The 21,370-nt window shown below is 42.3% G+C and overlaps 1 protein-coding gene across 1 annotated transcript; it reads left to right on the forward strand.

Annotated features, from left to right (window-relative positions):
• Positions 1 to 2,038: 2,038 nt before the first annotated feature.
• apoda.2 (apolipoprotein Da, duplicate 2) lies at positions 2,039 to 8,675 on the forward strand (the record flags this gene model as incomplete). The annotated part of the gene is made up of 4 exons (XM_084327599.1): positions 2,039 to 2,158; positions 2,871 to 2,992; positions 3,543 to 3,631; positions 8,431 to 8,675. The coding sequence occupies 4 exons, from the start codon at positions 2,039 to 2,041 to the stop codon at positions 8,673 to 8,675; spliced, it is 576 nt and encodes a 191-aa protein (XP_084183725.1).
• Positions 8,676 to 21,370: the final 12,695 nt, after the last annotated feature.

Consider the following 21,370-nt stretch of genomic DNA (forward strand, 5'->3'; position numbering starts at 1 on the left):
CAGGGTTAAACTAACCCAGGGTTAAGTGTGATGCAGGGTTAAACTAACCCAGGGTTAAGTGTGATGCAGGGTTAAACTAACCCAGGGTTAAGTGTGATGCAGGGTTAAACTAACCCAGGGTTAAGTGTGATGCAGGGTTAAACTAACCCAGGGTTAAGTGTGATGCAGGGTTAAACTAACCCAGGGTTAAGTGGGATGCAGGGTTAAACTAACCCATGGTTAAGTGTGATGCAGGGTTAAACTAACCCAGGGTTAATTGTGATGCAGGGTTAAACTAACCCAGGGTTAATTGTGATGCAGGGTTAAACTAACCCAGGGTTAAGTGTGATGCAGGGTTAAACTAACCCAGGGTTAAGTGGGATGCAGGGTTAAACTAACCCAGGGTTAATTGTGATGCAGGGTTAAACTAACCCAGGGTTAAGTGGGATGCAGGGTTAAACTAACCCAGGGTTAAGTGTGATGCAGGGTTAAACTAACCCAGGGTTAAGTGGGATGCAGGGTTAAACTAACCCAGGGTTAAGTGGGATGCAGGGTTAAACTAACCCAGGGTTAAGTGTGATGCAGGGTTAAACTAACCCAGGGTTAAGTGTGATGCAGGGTTAAACTAACCCAGGGTTAAGTGTGATGCAGGGTTAAACTAACCCAGGGTTAAGTGTGATGCAGGGTTAAACTAACCCAGGGTTAAGTGTGATGCAGGGTTAAACTAACCCAGGGTTAAGTGTGATGCAGGGTTAAACTAACCCAGGGTTAAGTGGGATGCAGGGTTAAACTAACCCAGGGTTAAGTGTGATGCAGGGTTAAACTAACCCAGGGTTAAGTGTGATGCAGGGTTAAACTAACCCAGGGTTAAGTGGGATGCAGGGTTAAACTAACCCAGGGTTAAGTGGGATGCAGGGTTAAACTAACCCAGGGTTAAGTGGGATGCAGGGTTAAACTAACCCAGGGTTAAGTGTGATGCAGGGTTAAACTAACCCAGGGTTAGCTTGCTAGGCTACTGAGCAAAATAATACTAACCTTGTACTGTCTTTCACTAGTATGCACTCTTCTAGTAAGGAATCTACCTTCTTTAGTCTATACTACTACCTACAGTACTATGCTAATACAGTATGCACTCAAGTCTGTAGCACTCAAGTTAGACACTGTTTGACGAACAATGTTAATTAACCTTAGCTGCCAGTTGTACCCTTCCTGCCGCGACGTGTTAAGTCGCTTTGGATAAAAGTGTCAGGTAAATGTAAATGTGATGTAAATGTAAACTGTAAACTTATATTCTCAATTATGGACTGTATGATATTTTTGCAAGAGGCATTAGATGTGCTCCATGTAAATGTATTTATAAAAAAAATATATATATTTATTTGTATTTATTTAAGCATTTAAATTTGTAATCTTACATTTTTTATTTGCCTTTATTTATATCTTTATTTATCTGTATTTATTTGTATTTATTTATTGCTGGAGGCCAGCAATACATGTATCATGTATGTTTAATATGATATGTGTTAAGCAGATTTTGGAAGGCCCCATTCACTGGACCTTTTCAGGGGCAATGTCATTTCTATGTTGGGGCCTGCTCCCATGCACTGGCTTCCAGCTATCATACCAGAATAGGGCTTTGAGTGTGTCTAGAAAAGCGCTATATAAATGCAATGGTCATTCATTAATTCATTGCAGACACAGGATGCAATAAAAACCATCATTACACTTCACCACGCCGCTTTAGTCATGTGAACCTGGCCCACGACTTAATACATCTGATATATATTGTTTTTTTCTTACAATGATGTTATTCCTCCACTCACCTGTTAGTCATCCCTGCAGTCAGAGGTCTGTTTGAACAGGTGCCAACTCTCAAGCACGCTCCTCTTCTCCAGCACGATAAGCCAAATAATAGATTATGTGAAAACAAGTAGGAGGGGCAATGACCTACAGGTCCTCCGATCTATAAAAACGCAACCAAAAACACTGGCCTTCACTGAAAGCAGGTAGACCTCTTGATTATACATACAGGTACTGTAGAAAGGTCGTGTGTGAGAAGATGAACGGCGTCCAGGTTATCTCCCTGACTCTGCTGTCCGTCCTGGCAGCCAGCGCTCAGACCATCCTCCCTGGAAGGTGCAACTTCCCTGCTGTCCAGCAGAACTTTGATTCTTCCAGGGTAACTTCTAAATGCTTTTCTCTATCAACCCATATTCTTTACCAGTTGAGAATATAACAAACCTGGCCTACTTGTACGACTAATCAGTATCACCTCTAAAATTTACTTTTATGTAGTTTATTTATTATATTTGTATAATATATAATATGTATTATACAGTACAGTTTGAGGCTGTTCAGTAGGGAGGGGATCTGGTGGAGAAAGCGTGAACCTCGGCACACGTTACCATATAATATACATCCAATACACCATGTAATATACATCCAATACATCATGTAATATACATCCAATACACATCTAATATACATCAATACACAATGTAATATACATCCAATACACCATGTAATATACATCTAATACACCATGTAATATACATCCAATACATTATGTAATATACATCCAATACACCATGTAATATACATCTAATATACCATGTAATATACATCCAAGACACCATGTAATATATACATCTAATATACATCATGCAATGGACTTATTCAACAGTTCAGGACATATATCATGCATGGAAAGAGCATCAATGGGGCAGTGGTCCAGACCACTTAGACTGAGTCTACTTAATGTGTTAGTCTAATAATGAACCATTTTACCATTTAATACCCATTATCCAAATGGACTACATTTATCTCCCACTAAATACTGTAGGTCTTCGCTAACTTGCATGACTTTAAATCCTGTGTGTTGTTCTCTGCAGTACCTGGGTAAGTGGTATGAGATCCAGAGGCTGCCCAACATCTTCCAGAGTGGCCAGTGTGGTACTGCCACCTACAGCCTGACGAGCCCTGGAGTCATCCATGTCCTCAACCAGGAGCTGCTGTGAGTAGAACATGTCTTCAGATGGTAGGGGGGGGGTTCATTGACTTCACTGTTAACCTATAGGGTTAAAACGTGTTTAACATTAGACAATTCCAAAGTGGGTTAGTCTCAGTTTTAACCCAGGATTAGCTGGTCCTAGTCCAGAGCAGGGCTAGTTCAGATTGTCTAGGGTTAAACTAACCCAGGGTTAAGTGTGATGCAGGGTTAAACTAACCCAGGGTTAGCTTGCTACTGGTTGCAAAATAATACTAACCTGGAATCTACCATGTCTATACTACTACGCTACTACTACCTACTATGCTAATGTACTCAAGTCTGTAGCACTCGTTAGACAATGTTTGCCAAACAATGTTACTTAACCTTGCCAATTAAGCTGCCAGTTGTACCCTTCCTGCTGACATGTTAAGTCGCTTTGGATAAAAGTGTCAGATAAATGTAAATGTGAATGTGAATGTAAATGTAATTGTAAATGTAAATGTATCTACAACCACTTCATCTGTCTTCCTCTTTTCATTCTTTGATTATCTTCTCTCTTGTTGTTTTTCGTCAGTGCCAATGGAAACGTCAGCGGTGCGGTCGGTAAGGCCTGGATTCCCGACTCCTCCGAGTCTGCGAAGCTGAAGCTCTCCTTCTTTGAGGGTAAGAACCATCACTAATTCATCACAACCCAACATTTAAAAGGTTACCGATTTCAATTGTAACATGGCAGAGGACTACACCACCCTAGGCTCATACTGACACTGCGTTCGTTTATGGTCGGTACGTAGGGCTGACCTCGACTAGTAGAATAGTCGACTAATCGATCGAAAGGAGCCGAAGTTGACTGCCAATCTCTGTCAAATGCATTCCATTTGGGCTGTGGGGGGTGCTTAATGTCTAATTTAACTTAAATCAGACATTAAGCATCCCCCACAGCCCAAATGGAATGATTTGACTTAAATCAGACATTAAGCACCCCCCACAGCCCAAATGGAATGCAAAATGTGCAGATCGTTTAAATAGAATTTTTTTATCGTCCATTTGGGCTGTGGGGGGGGGGTGCTTAATGCAATCAGACACCACAGCCCAAATGGAATGATAAAAAATAAATGCAACGATCTGCACATTTTGGCCAATCAAAGTTGACTATACAAATCCTTAGTCGGGAACAGGCCTAATGGTCGGAGGTGGGAATTTGGAAGTTGGGAAACGTGTGATCTCCAACCTATGTGCGTTCACGCTACAAATGGAGGCTCACGCTAAACTTTCTTAAAATCTTTCTTGCATGAACTACATCTCACAAAAACTGCTACAGCTAATATATTTACAAATGTACTCTTAAAACAGCTAATGACAACATTAACGTTTATACGATGTGGGTGGCCATGTTGAAATTACATCAAATGGTGCTGAGCTTGAACTGGGGGTTGAGAAATCATACCAGAGTTTGCGAAGTGGAACCCTGAGTTGAGTTTCCAACCTCCGAGTTATAATTGAATGCAGCATAAGGAGCTTTGAATTTTACTAAGGTTATTTTGGTTCAGGGTGAGTGGTGAACCATGAAATGAAACAAAGCAATAAGCATTTAAAGGAATTATTATTTTACAAATCAAATAACCACATCCAAAGGACACAGGAGGTGATTTAAGCCCAGGGCCAGATTTCACCAATCACCACCATACCTCTGGACTGCATCACCTCCTCAGCCCTGCTGGTCTCTGACAAGAACAAGTTACAGGTTGAAAAAGCCCTCAGCTCAGAACTAGGCAAAATCTGCATATGGCTCGGCGACAAAAAACTATCATTACACATGGGCAAAACAGAGTCCATTCTCTTAGGTTCAAATAACAAACTCAGCAAGACCGACGGCTTCTCGGTTACAGTGGGTGACAATATTGTCACAAGGAAAGATGAAATTACCTACCTGGGTTCCATCCTAGAGGCCAATCTTTCCTGTGACAAAATGGCATCCAATGTAATAAAAAAAGTCAACCAACGAACTCGATTCTTGTACCGGATCTCCTCTCTGGTAAACAAGAATACCCTGAAGACTCTGGCAGGAGCACTCATTCAAGGGTACTACGACTATGCGTGCACCTCATGGTACCAAAGCACCTCAAAGGCGCTAAAAACAAAATTACAAACATCTCAAAACAAACTGGTCAGACTACTGCTTGACCTTACTCCTAGAACCCACCTCACCCCTGCCCACTTTGACAACCTAGGATGGCTTAGAGTAGACGACAGAGTACAGCAACTTGCAATGGGCCTGGTCTACAAGATACACTACGCGACCAAGGTACCCATGTACATGTCAAAATACTTCCCAAAGGTCAGTGAATACCACGATCACAACACCAGAGGGAGCTCCACAAATCATGTTAAACCCAGATTTGGCTCAAACAAGGGACTAAACACGTTTAGCAATTATGCCACATCAATGTGGAACACCCTACCCAAAGCTGTAAAGGAATGTGAATCACTACCCACTTTCAAAAACACTCTCAAAGAACACCTACGGGAGACTGCAATTCGAAACTGGCCCCTACAAATGTCCTAACCCAGTTGTACAGTAAATTACCAAGTATGGCTTTGTCAGTATTCCAATGTACAGTGTCGTCCGTCCCCCCCTGCGTCTATATTAATCCCAGCCGAAGAGTGCGTCGCGTTTCTCTGATTGGCCATGACGCCCATGTGACCGCGGCAGCGCGAGAGAGTGGCAGTGCGGAAATAGGCTGCATCCTCCACGTCAAGAAAGACAAACAGGCATTCTCTGTGACAAACCCTAACCTTAACCAACTCCGAAATAATGCCTAACCTTAACCCTAACCTTAACCAACTCCGAAAAAATGCCTAACCTTAACCCTAACCTTAACTTAACCCTAACCTTAACCAACTCCGAAATAATGCCTAACCTTAACCCTAACCTTAACTTAACCCTAACCTTAACCAACTCCGAAATAATGCCTAACCTTAACCCTAACCTTAACTTAACCCTAACCTTAACCAACTCCGAAAGAATGCCTAAACTTAACTAGCGAAAGAATGCACGTTTATAGCGAGAGATGATAAAAAAAAAGAAAAAAAAAAGAAATTGAAGTGATTCGAACTTGTGACCAACCGCACCGCAGGCTCCACAGAACGGCGGCGTACCAGTTGAGCTAAGCCTCAATGGAAAAACAGCGGGGATTACGGCTACATAATGCCGCCCGCTTTGCCGCTCCGCCGCTGCCGCGGGGCGTGTCGCAGCCAATCAGGGAAAACGCAGAAGCACTCGGCAGCACTCTTCGGCTGGGATTAAAGAATAGGCGACCCCCCTACCCAACCCCCCCCCCCCCCCCTCCAATGTACAGCGCCCACCCACCCACCCAACCCCACCCCACCCACCCAACCTCCCCCAATGTACGGTTTCTACGTCAAATGTATATACACTCTTTTTCTGGACTTTTTGTATCGCAAACAGTACTGTATTTGCAAATCTGATATGTCATAAATGTATAGATGTAGCAGTACTGTCTATCTGTAGGTCATGCATGCTGTATGTCATATATGTTATGATGAATTGAAAATGGGGGACCCTGATGTAAACAAGACGAAAGTCTTTCTCTGGTCTGCATCCCCTTAACAATTGTATGTATTGAGCTGTACTGTACTGTACCCATTCTGCAATCTGTTAATAAACTTTTCAATCAATCAATCAATCAATCAAACCTCCTGTGGGCGGAGTTAAAAAGCTCTATCAACAAGGCAGCACCAATTAACAGCAGCATTGGTCACACATGTGACATGGTGTCTAATTTGCTATCTACGTCTTTAAAGGGCAGTTCACCCAAAATAAACAATTTAAATAAAAAACATATTTTATGAGTATTATCTATCCATCCAGATCGTTTCAGTGTGATTCACTTAGTTTTGGAGATATCTACTGTAGCTGAATGGCACTTGGTTTATGACGCTCAAAGCACCAAAAAGAATACATTTGAAAAACTCAAAAGCAACGTCTCTAATCCACAGACCTTGTGTCGTGTAGGAACTATTTTCTACCAAACTACGGCACCATAATAATGAATGGGGGTGTACTTCGGTAGAAAATAGTTCCTACATGAAACAGCTTCATTGTATTGGAGTGATGGCAGATATTTCTACGGGAGATATCTCCAAAACTAAGCGAATCACACCGAAACTATCTGGATGGATAGATAGCACTCCAGGTAAGGGGGGACATGTTGTTGTTGTTTTGATTTTGGGTGAACTGCCCCTTTAACACTTTGTATGCCACTCACTGCTAATCTCGGGTTTACGATTGTGACGTTGAAAGCCACTCACGGCTTTTCTCGGTATTTTTTATTTATTTTTGCGATCTGAAATCATATTGCATCACGCGAGCCTACCCTCGCCTACCCAGGGACCGCCGCCGCTCAGATGTGAAAAAAGCGCCCCCTATCGTCTCCCAGATGGTAAATCACCCTTTTGGAATGGACTCAATGAAAATGGATGGGGAAAAAAAAAATTCCAGTCCACATTTTCCAGTCCACTGATGCAGCCGGAGTTACCAGAGTTCATTCTGGAGCCTCTGAGCCCCACGGATCATGAGTTCTACTGTACGTTAGATCTATACACTTATCAATTTTTTCGAATGGTGATCAGAAATTGGAATATACCATTTGGATACCATCTGATGTCAGGTAAGGAATCTATGTTATCAGTGTTAGGATAATCAGACTCGTTTTCACAGAGATAATAATATTATAAGCTTTTTTGTGATATGTGCTCTATCTGTTTTCACTGTAAAAGCCATGAGTAAATGAAAGCAGCTATTATCAGCGCGCGGCTCGAACGTGCGTGCGTGCACATATACTATCGATCATCTAGCGTTTATTTGAAAACGATTCATAAATAGGCAGACAAATATCAACGTTCTGGAATATTCCATTAAAAGGCGATTATCACAGAATGGGCTGTTTTTCAAAATGCTATCAAACGGAAGTGAAGCGATAAAAAACCAATCTGCCAAGACAACATTGACTGGAAAATGATTCTTTCATAAGCGACGGGCAGATTAGACACATAGCCATAATTTAAAACATAGATTAGGCGATATTAACGTTAACATTGGCCGTGGACCGTGGCATCAATGGGGTAAAAAGGAAAACCCGACGTGGCATACAAAGTGTTAAGGGTGAGATTTTAAATGAATATCTAGGAAATATTCGTTAACATAGCTACTTCTCAACCAGCCTCAGTCAGAACCTTCCAGAATAACCCTGAATGTTCTCCAGGCGCTCGGTCAGTCAGAACCTTCCAGAATAACCCTGAATGTTCTCCAGGCGCTCAGTCAGAACCTTCCAGAATAACCCTGAATGTTCTCCAGGCGCTTAGTCAGAACCTTCCAGAATAACCCTGAATGTTCTCCAGGCGCTCAGTCAGAACCTTCCAGAATAACCCTGAATGTTCTCCAGGCGCTCCCGCCGGCAACTACTGGGTGCTGTCCACCGATTACGAGGGCCACTCCCTGGTCTACAGCTGCCGCGACTTCCTGGGCCTGGTCCATGTGGAGTACGCCTGGATCCTGTCCAGGCAGCCCAGCCTAGCCGACCAGACCCTGGAGGAGCTGCACAGCATGCTGGTGGATGCCGAGGTCGCCGTGAACAAGATGACGACCACAGGTCACGACGCGGACTACTGCAGCGCCATGCCCCAGTAAACACACGAGAGAGAGAGAGAGACGCCTGGTTTCGGGCCTGCTGGCCCAGACCGGAGGAGGCCTTGGACTCACGAAAAGGCTGTACTGGCGTATATGCCTGAGGATTGTGCTATAGTCTTGTCCGTGTCACGCAGAGACAATGCAATAAACCTGTTGGGAAGACGTTGACCTGTCATGGCTTTATTATTTGAATGGGTCTGGGATTCGGCGGTGTTAGCTTTTACTCATTTACATTGTTTACTTTTTGTAATTTAGTTGACGCTTTTATTTATGAGTCTTACAAATTGTGTACAAAAATAAAATGTTATTGCATATTATCTATGTCTTTCTACTATTACCCTGCCCATACCTGTACCTCCCCTCCCCCTCCCCCATGCTGCTATGATGCCCGAATTTCCCCAAGGGGATCAATTAAGGAATATCTTATCTTGTCTTACATGATAGTAAAAGACAGTAAGCTATTTATTTTATTTTGTCAACGAAAATGATTTAGTATTTAGTCGGCTCTGAGGATTTGACTCTGGGCTCTTTGGTATAATATTGCATGTTGCTCTGGAGAGGTGGCTCCTTGTATTATATCACAGCAACCACAAGAGGTCGCTAAGACTTGACGAGAACCTGAGGTGTGCCTTCCTGTATGTCCAGGTGGCAATAGTTACTGTAATACTAATATACTACTGAGCTACAAACTGTAGCAGCTTGTACTTCTCAGTGAAGGTTGGGTCTATCCGGATGCCATGTAAAGCAAGGATGTATGGCAAAACTGTATTGTGGTTCCACAGCTGAGGATGGCCGCCAACAATGAACATAAAAACAAACTGCCAAAAGAAATAAACACACTCACAAATATCTCCCTCTACTTCATTAGGGCGGTACAATGCCTCATCATTATTTGTAAATGATCCATTAGTTATTAATCCATGATTTGTGGCATTGGAAGAATTTATCAATTTTTCTTGTGTATATCGGTGAGAGTTATGAATGCTATGCTACTTATCAATATTTGCTAATTAGTGTCTGAGATAGCAGAAATAAAAATGGTTGGTAACTAGCTACTTACACAATAAATAATGTGATGTATAATAATAACGCAATACAAAACACAAGAGTAATTACACTAGATCTGTTTTGACAAAAGCAAGTGGCTTTTCTGAAGGGAATCCAGCCAGGATCCCGGGATTTCCAGTTATTTCAGGGATCCGTGATCCTACAGAATCCTACTACCTGGATATTACTGTGATATTGCTTGTAATTACAGGACGGTTCCGTGACCGTGTCCACGGTGACCCGTGGAATGTGTAGCCGGAGCTGTTTTTTTTAAGGTTAAAGACCGCGGTGCTGATCCCCTCGCCTCGCGGTGACTCTGTAATACTGGGTGCAAACAAACCCGGCAGAAATCCCCTCTAAAAAGCTTACACCTGGCAGGTTCTTAAATTAGTGGTTTACATGTCCTAATACTCTGTTCACTTAATGCCTATAAGTCCTTGATTAGTGGGGGGGTTTCTCCCTCTTTTTGGAGCGTGCGCTTCCCCTTGTCAATAATTATGCTGTCTGGTCTGGACGCCACTGGGATGGACCCCCACCCTGTATCCCCCCCCCTCCCCCATGCTGCTTTGACACCCGGATCAATAAAGGATCATCTTAACTTAGTAGTACAGTACGTAACGTACAGTACACATCTTAGCATAACATCTCCACAGAGTCGGGCGTGAGCGGACCAGACGGCATGTCCGCAATCGTTTGAGGTTTCAGTCAAGCGTACCACCACGTACAAATGTCCTACATTTCTCGTGGCAGTTTACTACATTTAATGCAGGTCGATGTCAACCAACAAGCAGCCTTTTGTGGGACACCGGTGTGCAAGACTGTGGAGACTGGTCCGCTCAGGCCCGACTCTGTGGAGATGTCATTAGAATATTAATATAAGCCTACTGCGTTCATTAATTACGCACATAGACTATACAGTACGTGTGTGTGTGTGTGTGCTGATAATCTTGAGTAATTTTTGCAATTGTACATATCTAATTTACATGATTAGAAGCATTATGGTAAACTTTATATTACTAGCTATACGTTAATATAATTAACCAAGTTCACATTGACTGTGAGATGGAGAATTGATTAGACAGGAAGTTAAGAGCGGAACCATGTAGTTCAGGTGATGCGCCAGGTCCTCCTAGGTGACGGTTTCCGCCCTCTCACGCCAGAGGAGTCTTGGAGTTAAACTGAGCAACACGTGTCTTCATTCCTCTTGATCATATCCTATGCTTTCAGGGAGGAATGGAGACCGGCTGCGAACATGATTTGTTCCGGTACCCAGTAGCCCATTGGGACTGGTAACACTGACGCTACTAAATAATATTAATTTCCTCCTTTCCACTCCCAGCAGGAGTACTTCCATCTCCGCATTGCTGTAATTAGCTCTACATTTTCCTGCCGGTGCGCCTCTAACTCTTCTCTTCAAACTCATAATTTTTGGGATTTCATTTGCACACGGCTCTGTTGGCTGGCTTTATAAGGAGCTGCTGGAGGCGTGTCTGTATGCAAATTAAGTAAACGGGAACGCACGGTCAGGTTTGTCACTGAGTGACGTTTCTCATTGTGGGCATCGCAGCTGGGATCGTTTTGGCCACTTAAGACAGGCTCTCCACGTGTTGGTGAATCCGGGTGTAATTGTCGGCGAGTTTGTGGCTTAGGTGGCCCCCTTGTTGTCGCAAGAGAAATCTTATGGCAATGTTGGTGAATGAGACCCATTGTTATTTGTTGAGGTCTCTATTGATGTGAAGTATTGTTTTTTTGTATGAAGTCATTCATATTGTATCTTGTTTTATGTTCCCTGCGCACACACGTGCTCACATATGCACACTTACATTCACTTCACTTTTAAAGGACCATAATGGGAACAAGCTCTAGGGCTTTATTGTGTATTTATCCTTTTGATCAATATTCTTTGTAATGTGTTGCGCAATCCTTGTTTTATTGCATCAATAAAGACACTAATCAATCAATCAATACGAAGTACGAACTACCACCACCAAGCCACTTCAACTCATTCAGAACTAGGGATGGGTACCTTTCACATTTGAACCGATACGGTACCGGTACCTGTGAATCGATACCGGTACCCAACGGTACCTTTTTTCTGTACTTTAGTCTGAAGAAATTTAATTTACCTACCTCAGTCGTGAAAAAAAAATCCAAACTTCAAATAACTACAATTTCGACAGTTTTCGTCTTGCTCCGACTGCTTTGTTGTTGAATCAAGTCAAATCCTAGGTAAGCTTATATTGTGCTGTGCGTGTGAACGTTGACATGAAAAGAAAAAAGGTAAATTATTATTATTATTATTATTATTATTATTATTATATATATTTTGTTGGTATCTCACTTGAATCGATACTCGGTAGTACCGACGTGTTTCGGTTCGGTACCTCAAAAGTACAGAATTCGGTACCCATCCCTATTCAGAACACAGCCGCCCACCTGATCTCCAACCTACCAAAGTCAGCCCATGTCACCCCACTTCTTAGGGACCTGCACTGGCTCCCCATCGCTGCACGGATCAGCTCCAACGTCCTAGACCTGGCATACCGTGCAGCAAAGGGAACGGCTCCCTCCAGTCAAGGGTCTCCGACTACACACCCTCAAGACCCCTCCGAACTTCCCACCACAGTTAGGACACCCTCAAGACCCCTCCGAACTTCCCACCACAGTGAGGACAGCCTCAAGACCCCTCCGAACTTCCCACCACAGTTAGTACACCCTCATGACCCCTCTGAACTTCCCACCACAGTTAGGACACCCTCAAGACCCTCCGAACTTCCCACCACAGTTAGGACACCCTCAAGACCCCTCCGAACTTCCCACCACAGTTAGGACACCCTCAAGACCCCTCCGAACTTCCCACCACAGTTAGGACACCCTCAAGACCCCTCCGAACTTCCCACCACAGTTAGGACACCCTCAAGACCCCTCCGAACTTCCCACCAGTTAGGACAGCCGCAACACGACCAATCTGTCGCCGTCGACTACTGTCTTCTACTATCATGCACTCTTTATCAACGGTTTATCAATTCAAAAGAAAATCTAAAAAAAATTATATTTAGTCAGTATGAAAATCAAATGTGATCTGAATAGTGAGATCTTTTCTTTTCTTTTCTTTTTTTTCTCCCTTTCTTTTATTCTTTATTCTTTATTATTATTATTATTAAATTTTTTTCTTGTTTAACTGTGGATTGTGAGTTTCTTGTATAATGGTATAAATTATTATTTGTGTAAATTAGGTTGTACGCCGACCATTAAGTAAATACTTGTTTAGTTTAGGAATAAGGGGCAGGTAACTATAAGATGTATTCTTCTTCTTCCTGCTCCTTTTGTCCATGGAATGTTATGATTGTGTAATGAAGAAACTCTGATTGTATGATTCCATGTGGCAAATAAAAACTCTGAACTGAACTGAACTCTTTGGTAATCTTCCTTGCCTATATTACTACCTACTATACTAACATGTCTCTACTACTATGCACTCAACACTGAAGCACCGTTTGATGAACATCGTTACTCAGCTGAAAAGAGTTGTACCCTTCCTGCTGTACAGAACTTGTAAGTCGCTTTGGATAAAAGCGTTAAATGACTAAATGGAAAATGTAAAATGGAAACAAGGGGCATGGCTTTGAGTACTATACACTGTCACATGACGCCGTCTGGCCCTATTGGCAGATAGAGTACAGATGCATTTCCTTTACTGATCAATGCAGATGTAGACCATCAGTTTGGGGTCAATGGACAAAGTTGTATTTAGATATAATAAAATTCTTCTCCATCAGAGAGATCCAACATGCTTCCTGTCACTTTGCTTTGACTTCTGGCAGGTGACACACTGTTCTTGGTATCGGACATTCTCCAATACCGATGGCCTTCTTTTGCCTGGTATCAGACCGGTATCAGGGTCGGTATCAATCCCTAGTTTTCATGGGCACTCAAGTTGGCTGCAATTGGACTGAACTGTAGTTGAACACAACATTCACACACTCACTTTAAAGGTCCCCTATACAGCACTTGGTACAGATTTAACATTTTGTCAGTGTTGGTACAACCCCACATTGTTTTCAAGCAATGTGGGGTTGTACCAACACTGACAAAATGTTAAATCTGTACCAAGTGCCATTTCTGCAGTTCAGCTGAGACAATAACGCCCCCCCCCCACTGAAACAAGCCATTCTGAATTGACTCGATCTGTGACGTGTAATAAATCTGATCTGCCACCGCCCGCCCACAATCAACTGTGATTGGAGGAGTTAGCATAACGTTGAAAGTATGAGCAAAACGGGCAAGCAGCGAGTGGAAATAATGCGGAAGCGGTTTTGACAGCAGAGTTGCCACCTTCAGCTGTTCCACTGTCAGCACTTCCTCAAAAGTGTTCGACAGTGTTCCTAATCGTTTCCTAATGATATCGTGCTCCACAAGCAATGAGCCAGGGCAGTGGCAGTTTTTGGGCTACACACTGTTGTTCAGGAGACTCAGCCGCGGCCAGGCCCGGACTGGCCATCGGGAGCACCGGGAGTTTTCCCGGTGGCCTGGCCTGCACAGATAAAAAATTTATAAAAAATTATATAAAAAAAAAGAAAGATAGATAGATACCGGTTTCCTCTCTGTGCGTTCAGTAGAAAGCTATCTGGCTGAAAGATAGCCTAGCTTAGCACAATGACTGGAAGCGGACAGTGCGGACATGGACCTCCTCCAGCTCGGGTTCATCCGTCTCAACCTGGTTGTCAAAGCAGTTGTCTGCATAGTTCAGCATCTGCTCCAAGGCACTGGTCAGCAGGATGTCCATGTCCGGGTTCAGCTCCGGCTCCTGGCTGTAGTTCTGTAGTTGTAGGCAGGATGCAGGACAAGCGGAGGCCCAGAGAAACACTCAGCTCCCGGGCCTGAAAGACAACAGGCGCCTTTACTAACTACATTTAATATATGTATATATACACTTTAAACACTCACTTTAAACACTATACCATATTTTATCTACTTGGTAATAAAGACCTTTCTGATTCTGACACCGTCACGCACACGCTCACTTTAAACACTCACCTTAAACATTCACTCACTTTAGACACTTTTTAAAACACTACACCATATTTTATCTATTCATTCCTAAAATATTTGCACTACCTCTTCTACCTCATTTTTGCATGTTGTACATTTTAGTTTTGTATATTTTGTATAGTGTTGGTTTTTTTTTTTTTTTTTTTTTTTAATGAAGCACAATCTCAGGAGGCTCATACAGAACCAAGCATTTCACTATAATGTACATGTACCAATAATGTGACAATTAAAACAAAACTTAAACCCTTTTATGCAGAATGCACGACAAGGGGAGGCCCAGAGAAACACTCAGCTCCTGGGCCTGAAAGACAACGGGCGCAACCCTTTACTAACTCATCCATTCTACATTCGCTGCACTTCCATTGCATCCCACTGTATCGTTATTTTTATTCTAATTAGTGTATATACTCAACCACATTGTGCACAATTGTACAGCCCTGGCCTATTTTATAATTCTATTCTATCTGTTTTAATTTAGTTTATATTCCATTTAATTTTATTCTACCTTTTATTTTATTCTACCGTAATAGTCTGTCCATTAATGTCACACCAAATGACCAAATCAAATTCCTTGTATGTGTAAACTACTTCAATAAAGACCTTTCTGATTCTGACACAACACCCTCACGCACACGCTCACTTTAAACACTCACCTTTAACATTCACTTTAGACACTTTATTTTAAAAACACACCATATTTTATCTATTTATTCCTAAAATATTTGCACTACCTCTTCTATCTCATTTTTGCATTTCGTTTTGCATTTTGTATTTTATTTAACCAGGCAGGTCAATTAAGAACAAATTCTTATTTTCAATGATGGCCTGGCGAGAGGACAAAAGGTCCCCTCGAAGGGCAACAGGGAAAGGGGACAAATAAAATAAATAGAAAAGAGACAGATGGTACATACATCACAGAGGGGAAATAATTAAAACACAACCACATACAATTACAAGGTATGTAATACATGAAATTAGTTAAAAAACAACTGGGTGACAGTTGCAGGTGTGTGTAAGCAACTCTGCAATAGAGTCCTTAAAAGTAGTGAGGGGGATCAATGTATATTTATAAGACCAATGTATAGTGTTTGGTCTTTACTCTTTTTTACTGTATGAAGCACAATCTTAGGAGGCTCATACAGAAGCAAGCATTTCACTATAATGTACATGTACATTATACAGCTGCCAGGGTTCTCACCCGCACCAAACCCTGGCAGCACATCACCCCCACCCTCATCCACCTGCACTGGCTCCCCATCAAATCCCACATCACCTACCTCCTGCTCACTTACAAGTCCCTCCATGCTCTGGCACCTCAGTACCTCATTGACATCCTCAGCCCCCTCACTCAGTCACGGTCCCTGCGATCCTCAGACACTGGTCAGTTCTCCATTCCCCGAACCAGACTGCAGACCTTTGGGGACAGAGCTTTCATCGTGGCAGCTCCCACCCTCTGGAACTCCCTCCCTGCAGAACTCCGCAACGCCCCAACTCTGGCCTCATTAAAAAAAAATCCTCAAAACCCACCTCTTGAACTTGGCCTTTAACCCCTAATTTCCCACTTTGAATGTTGTGTCTGTCCACCATGTTTGTTATTTGTAAAGAGACCTTGGGTCTTATGAAAGGTGCTATATGAAACGAAGTTATTATTATGTACCCTATGTGACAAATAAAACAAAACTTGAAACTTAAACCTTGTCACAGAAAAAACACCCGTTTATGCAGAATGCACGACAAGGGGAGGCCCAGAGAGACACTCAGCTCCTGGGCCTGAAAGACAACGGGCGCAACCCTTTACATACACATTACCGGTTTTTAGTCTGTTGATATGGCCAATGTAAATTAAAGTATCATTCTGTTTACAATGTGGGTTAAAGGACCAGTCTAACTGTGACCTCTCACCAGTACCCGTCTCCAACCACTCCTGTGTGTAAAGGTGTATAAACTGTGAAGTGTAGGTTCTGGCAGATCTCAGCCTACCTTTAACCCGTTAAGCCCTAGCCCCATTTCCTGAAAATCCACCTAAAAATACATACCTAAGTAAATGGAAGATTGCTCCACTTCTACAAGGTCCATTTGCATGTTCTTCGTATCTAGGGACATTTATGGACCTGGGGGAATGTATTCCCAGTGTCAGAAATATTGTGTCTGTTACTAGGCTTGAGTAAATTGTGATGAAACAAAGGAGAATATAAATTATGCTTTTTATTTGCATATTTGACAGTGCTAAAAATGGCCAGACATGAAAACTGCCACTGAGCTCATTCAGCACCTTCTTGAGATCACGTGTACAACAAATCTAAGGAAATTAATAAAGGGAAGATGATTAAACAGAAGGTTTTGTAGACAGAACAGAGCAGAGCAGAACAGAACAATGCAAAACAGAAGAATGCAAAACAGAAGAATGCAGAACATAATGCAGAACAGAACAATGCAGAACAGAACAAAACAGGTGAATTTCAGGCTTCCATCCTGTTTGAATTCTCTGGTGTGATTTCAGCTTACTCAGATGACTAAAGCTCTTCCCACACTAGTCACAGGAATAGGGCTTCTCTCCTGTGTGAATTATCTGGTGTCTTTGCAGACTCCTCCATTGACTAAATATCTTGCCACACTGGTCACAGGAGTAGGGCTTCCATCCTGCGTGAATTCTCTGGTGTGATTTCAGATGATCTAGCCGACTAAAGCCCTGTCCACACTGGTCACAGGAGTAGGGCTTCTCTCCTGTGTGCATTCTCTGGTGTGATTTCAGATGATCTAGCCGACTAAAGCCCTGTCCACACTGGTCACAGGAGTAGGGCTTCTCTCCTGTGTGTGTTTTCAGACGCTCTTGTCGACTAAAGCCCTGTCCACACTGGTCACAGGAGTAGGGCTTCTCTCCTGTGTGAATTCTCTGGTGTGATTTCAGATTATATAGCCGACTAAAGCCCTGTCCACACTGGTCACAGGAGTAGGGCTTCTCTCCTGTGTGAATGCGTTGGTGTTTATTGAGCTTGTCCTTTGAACTGAAGCTTTTTCCACACTGGTCACAGCAGATACATTTTCTTCCATCCAAGCCTCTTGGTTTCCTCCCAGGCCTGACAGGAAAGCTATCTGGATGGAGATAGTGATGGAGAAGAGTGTCAGAGGAAGGAGAGAAAGATACTTTAGTTTCTATGTAAGAGGTTTATAATGGTATGTATCTTGGTTTTATAGTTTAAGAACAGTGTAGTCCAGAGTCATCTAGTTATAGACTTAAACCACTTTGTTTCTAGCACCAGTTAGTCAACAGTTTCTGGAGCTGGAGTGCTATCATGGCTATGGTTAAGGTCAGTTTAATTTAGTCCAGGACTAAAGCCCCTTTAGTCTCAGGTTATGACAGATTTAAGTGTCACCTTATGGATACAATCTTACATCACGCTATGGGAAATTTCATATATCTGCAACAATATATATCACAATATAGTATGTTTTCTGTAAATTGGATGAAACATTTGTCTACAAATAACCACATAATCCATGACCACTTTTGAATAATCCCGAGTTTAAACTAAATACAAATTAAAGGCATTTTCTTTTTATTTGGAAGCAACATTGAACAGAACGTGATGCTCATGTTTCTTACTACAGACCCAGAACCAGCCATGTACTGAATACCTCTCACCTACGACTGAACTCCTGTACATGGCACCAACACTGGAGTTGCAACAAACCATTATTTTGTTATCGATTCATCTAAACTATTAATTTACCAGAAAAACAATAATTGATTCCATTTGCCATTTAATGTTTTACTAGTATCCTTATGCCGGCCGCCTGGCATTTTCATCTGGCCCGCTGGCGTCTATTCTTTCCCCACTACATTTCCAGTTCCGCGTGCGCGTTCTGCGATCTGATTGGCCACCGAAGGTTCCGGGTGCGATCTGATTGGCCACTGACATTTCTGGTCATGTGACATGTGCGCCCAATCGCGTGACGCGCCCATTTCCGCCTCGAGCAGCAGCAAACTACCTAACGCCTAGTTTATCACTGGTTAAGCTTAGTTGGTTATGGTTAGAGTTTGGAATCAGGGCTGGTGTTCTATCGCCCTGCTCTAAGACAAACTCTAACCTTAACCAACTTCGAAAGAGTGCCTAAGCTTAACCGGCGGAAGAACTTGCAGTCACATGATTGGCGCGACCAGAAACGACAGTGGCCAATCAGAACGCAGAAGGCGAACGCGGAACTGGAAATGTAGTGGGGAAAGAATTATTCGTTTGCATCCAATTTTACTTCATGGATTATTGTTCATTCATCAGCCTACACTGTAAAACAAATTATTCTCACAGGAAATTCACTGTATTATTTTACAGATTACTTTTGTTTTTTCTAAGTCATTCGGCGCCAGCTATTAGTCAGGACCCGCTGTAGCTAGGCCGCGCTTTAAACTATAGGACTGCGTCACCTTGTTTGTAGAGCTATAACTATATTCTATATTATAGCTATGGATACAATATTATGGCCCATTTGACATCACCTATCGATCGTTCAATATGTGAAAAAGAATAAATGTTTACATCCATATGTTCCCGTGTTATACCGTGGTGAATATAAGTATGGTTTTAGACGTTTAAACGTTGCAGTTTCTTGCCTGTACACGCTATTATTCCTAAATCAAATCTATATCATAGGTATTGTTTAGGGCTGTCAGTTTATCGCGTTAATTAGATTAATTAATTACACAGCAAATTATCGCGTTATGAAAATGAATGCAACATTTATTTAAAAAAAATGTATCTCATTAATTCCATAAGAACTTAGAATAAACATTTATATATATATTTTTTTAAATGGTCCATTTGCATGTTCTTGGTATCTGAATCTAGGGACATCTATGGATCTCAGGGAATGTATTCCCAGTGTCAGAAATAGTGTGTCTGTTACTAGGCTTGAGTAAATTGTAATGAACCAAAGGAGAATATCAATTCTATTTAAAAAAAAATAAAATGTATCTTTGACTGTGAATAACACCATGCAAAAATTTACCAGACCTGAAAAATCTAAGCAAATGAATAAAGGGAAGATGATTAAACAGAAGGTTTTGTAGATACAGTACTGAATTCTGCCATCTTTTTTATAATGTAAATTTCTCAACCATTTTTCATCATATTGCAACACCGTTTTTTGCTAGACGTTCACAGAAAGGTAGAGAAACTAACTGCGTTCTGTTTTATGTCAATAAAGTTCAGGTTTGTGGGAGATAATCCCAAAAAATAAGAGAAATAAAAAAGTTAATCCAGAAGTCAGATGATTGACAGGGGCTGGCGTGAGCTGGGTAGGGTCGTTTTTCGAAATTCGAAACCCCAGAGTCTCTTCCTTCAAAAGACTACACTCACTTTTGGCTGCTCCACTTCCTCCTGTCAATATGCGCCGGTTTCCGACTCAATGCCCTGAGATTTCTATAATCGTATATCCCACTAATAACAGTTAAAATCATTGGTAAACAAACGTAATGCTGAAAATATACACTTTTACTGTATATCTCAGGCTTAAGAGGTTAATCCTGTGAGGCCCAAATTAAAAAGACATTAGCAACTTCAGAGGGCAGAGGGTGGGATATATAAACACATTTACTATCAAATAGCATTGTGAGGGGCGGCTGAGTGGCACAGTGGGCAAGGCGCTCGCCACTAACGCAGGATATGGTGGTATCGGGCTGCACGATTTTGGGAAATAATCTAATTGCGATTTTTCTGACAGATATTGCGATTGCGATTACATTTGCGATTATAATTTTTTTTTAAGCAGCCCCACAGAGGTTTATTGTAAAATGCGGCTTGCATCTGGCCTACGCGGTGGGTCTGTTCGGGACACCGAGTCTGAAAATGTTTCTTTTTACCTGGGAATCGATACCGGTACCTTTTTTTCTGTACTTTACTCTCCCTCTCTGAAGTCTAAACTTCACAACACACAATCTAAAACCCCTTACCTCCCTCTCCCAAACTGTTCCTACAACAATTTTCTTTTATGTTGCATGATCATGTATATTTATTTTGTAATATAAATGTTTTTGTGTTTAAATATCAACATTATCTGGCAATCCTCAGTAAATACTATCAAACTCCTCTGATGTCAGACCAGAAATTAGACATGTACACACACAGGTCTCCCTTACAAAGGAGATCTTGTATCTCAATGGAATTTTCTTTTTATTGCAGGCTTGGCGATTTTTTATTGCATCATTTCAAATCGCGATTTCGATTAAAAATCGATTAATCGTTCAGCCCTAGTATCGAGCCCAGCTCTCTGCGTTGCTACCGGCTTGGCCGGCCGTCATACTAACACAATTGGCAGTGTTAGAGGGTGGGAAAGCCGGTGGGTGGGGATTGGACGTCGTGGACAGCGATTCCTACAGGTCGGTTGGGTGACGCCGGTACGGCGGAAACAGGAAGTATCGGGGGCAGCGTGAGCCTCCCACGCGTTACTCCTCGCCACAGAGTTCGAGCTGTTGCGGTTAAAAGATGCCACAGGCTGCCTCCTCGTGTACCGGAGGGGACGCCTAAATATTAAAGGCAACCAACTTGTGTCTAGCCACGCCCAACTTGCGTCTAGCCACGCCCCCATGGCAGCAGCAGAGC

This window comes from Notolepis coatsorum (assembly GCF_963971535.1).
Source record: "Notolepis coatsorum genome assembly, chromosome: 13".
NCBI lineage: Eukaryota > Metazoa > Chordata > Actinopteri > Aulopiformes > Paralepididae > Notolepis > Notolepis coatsorum.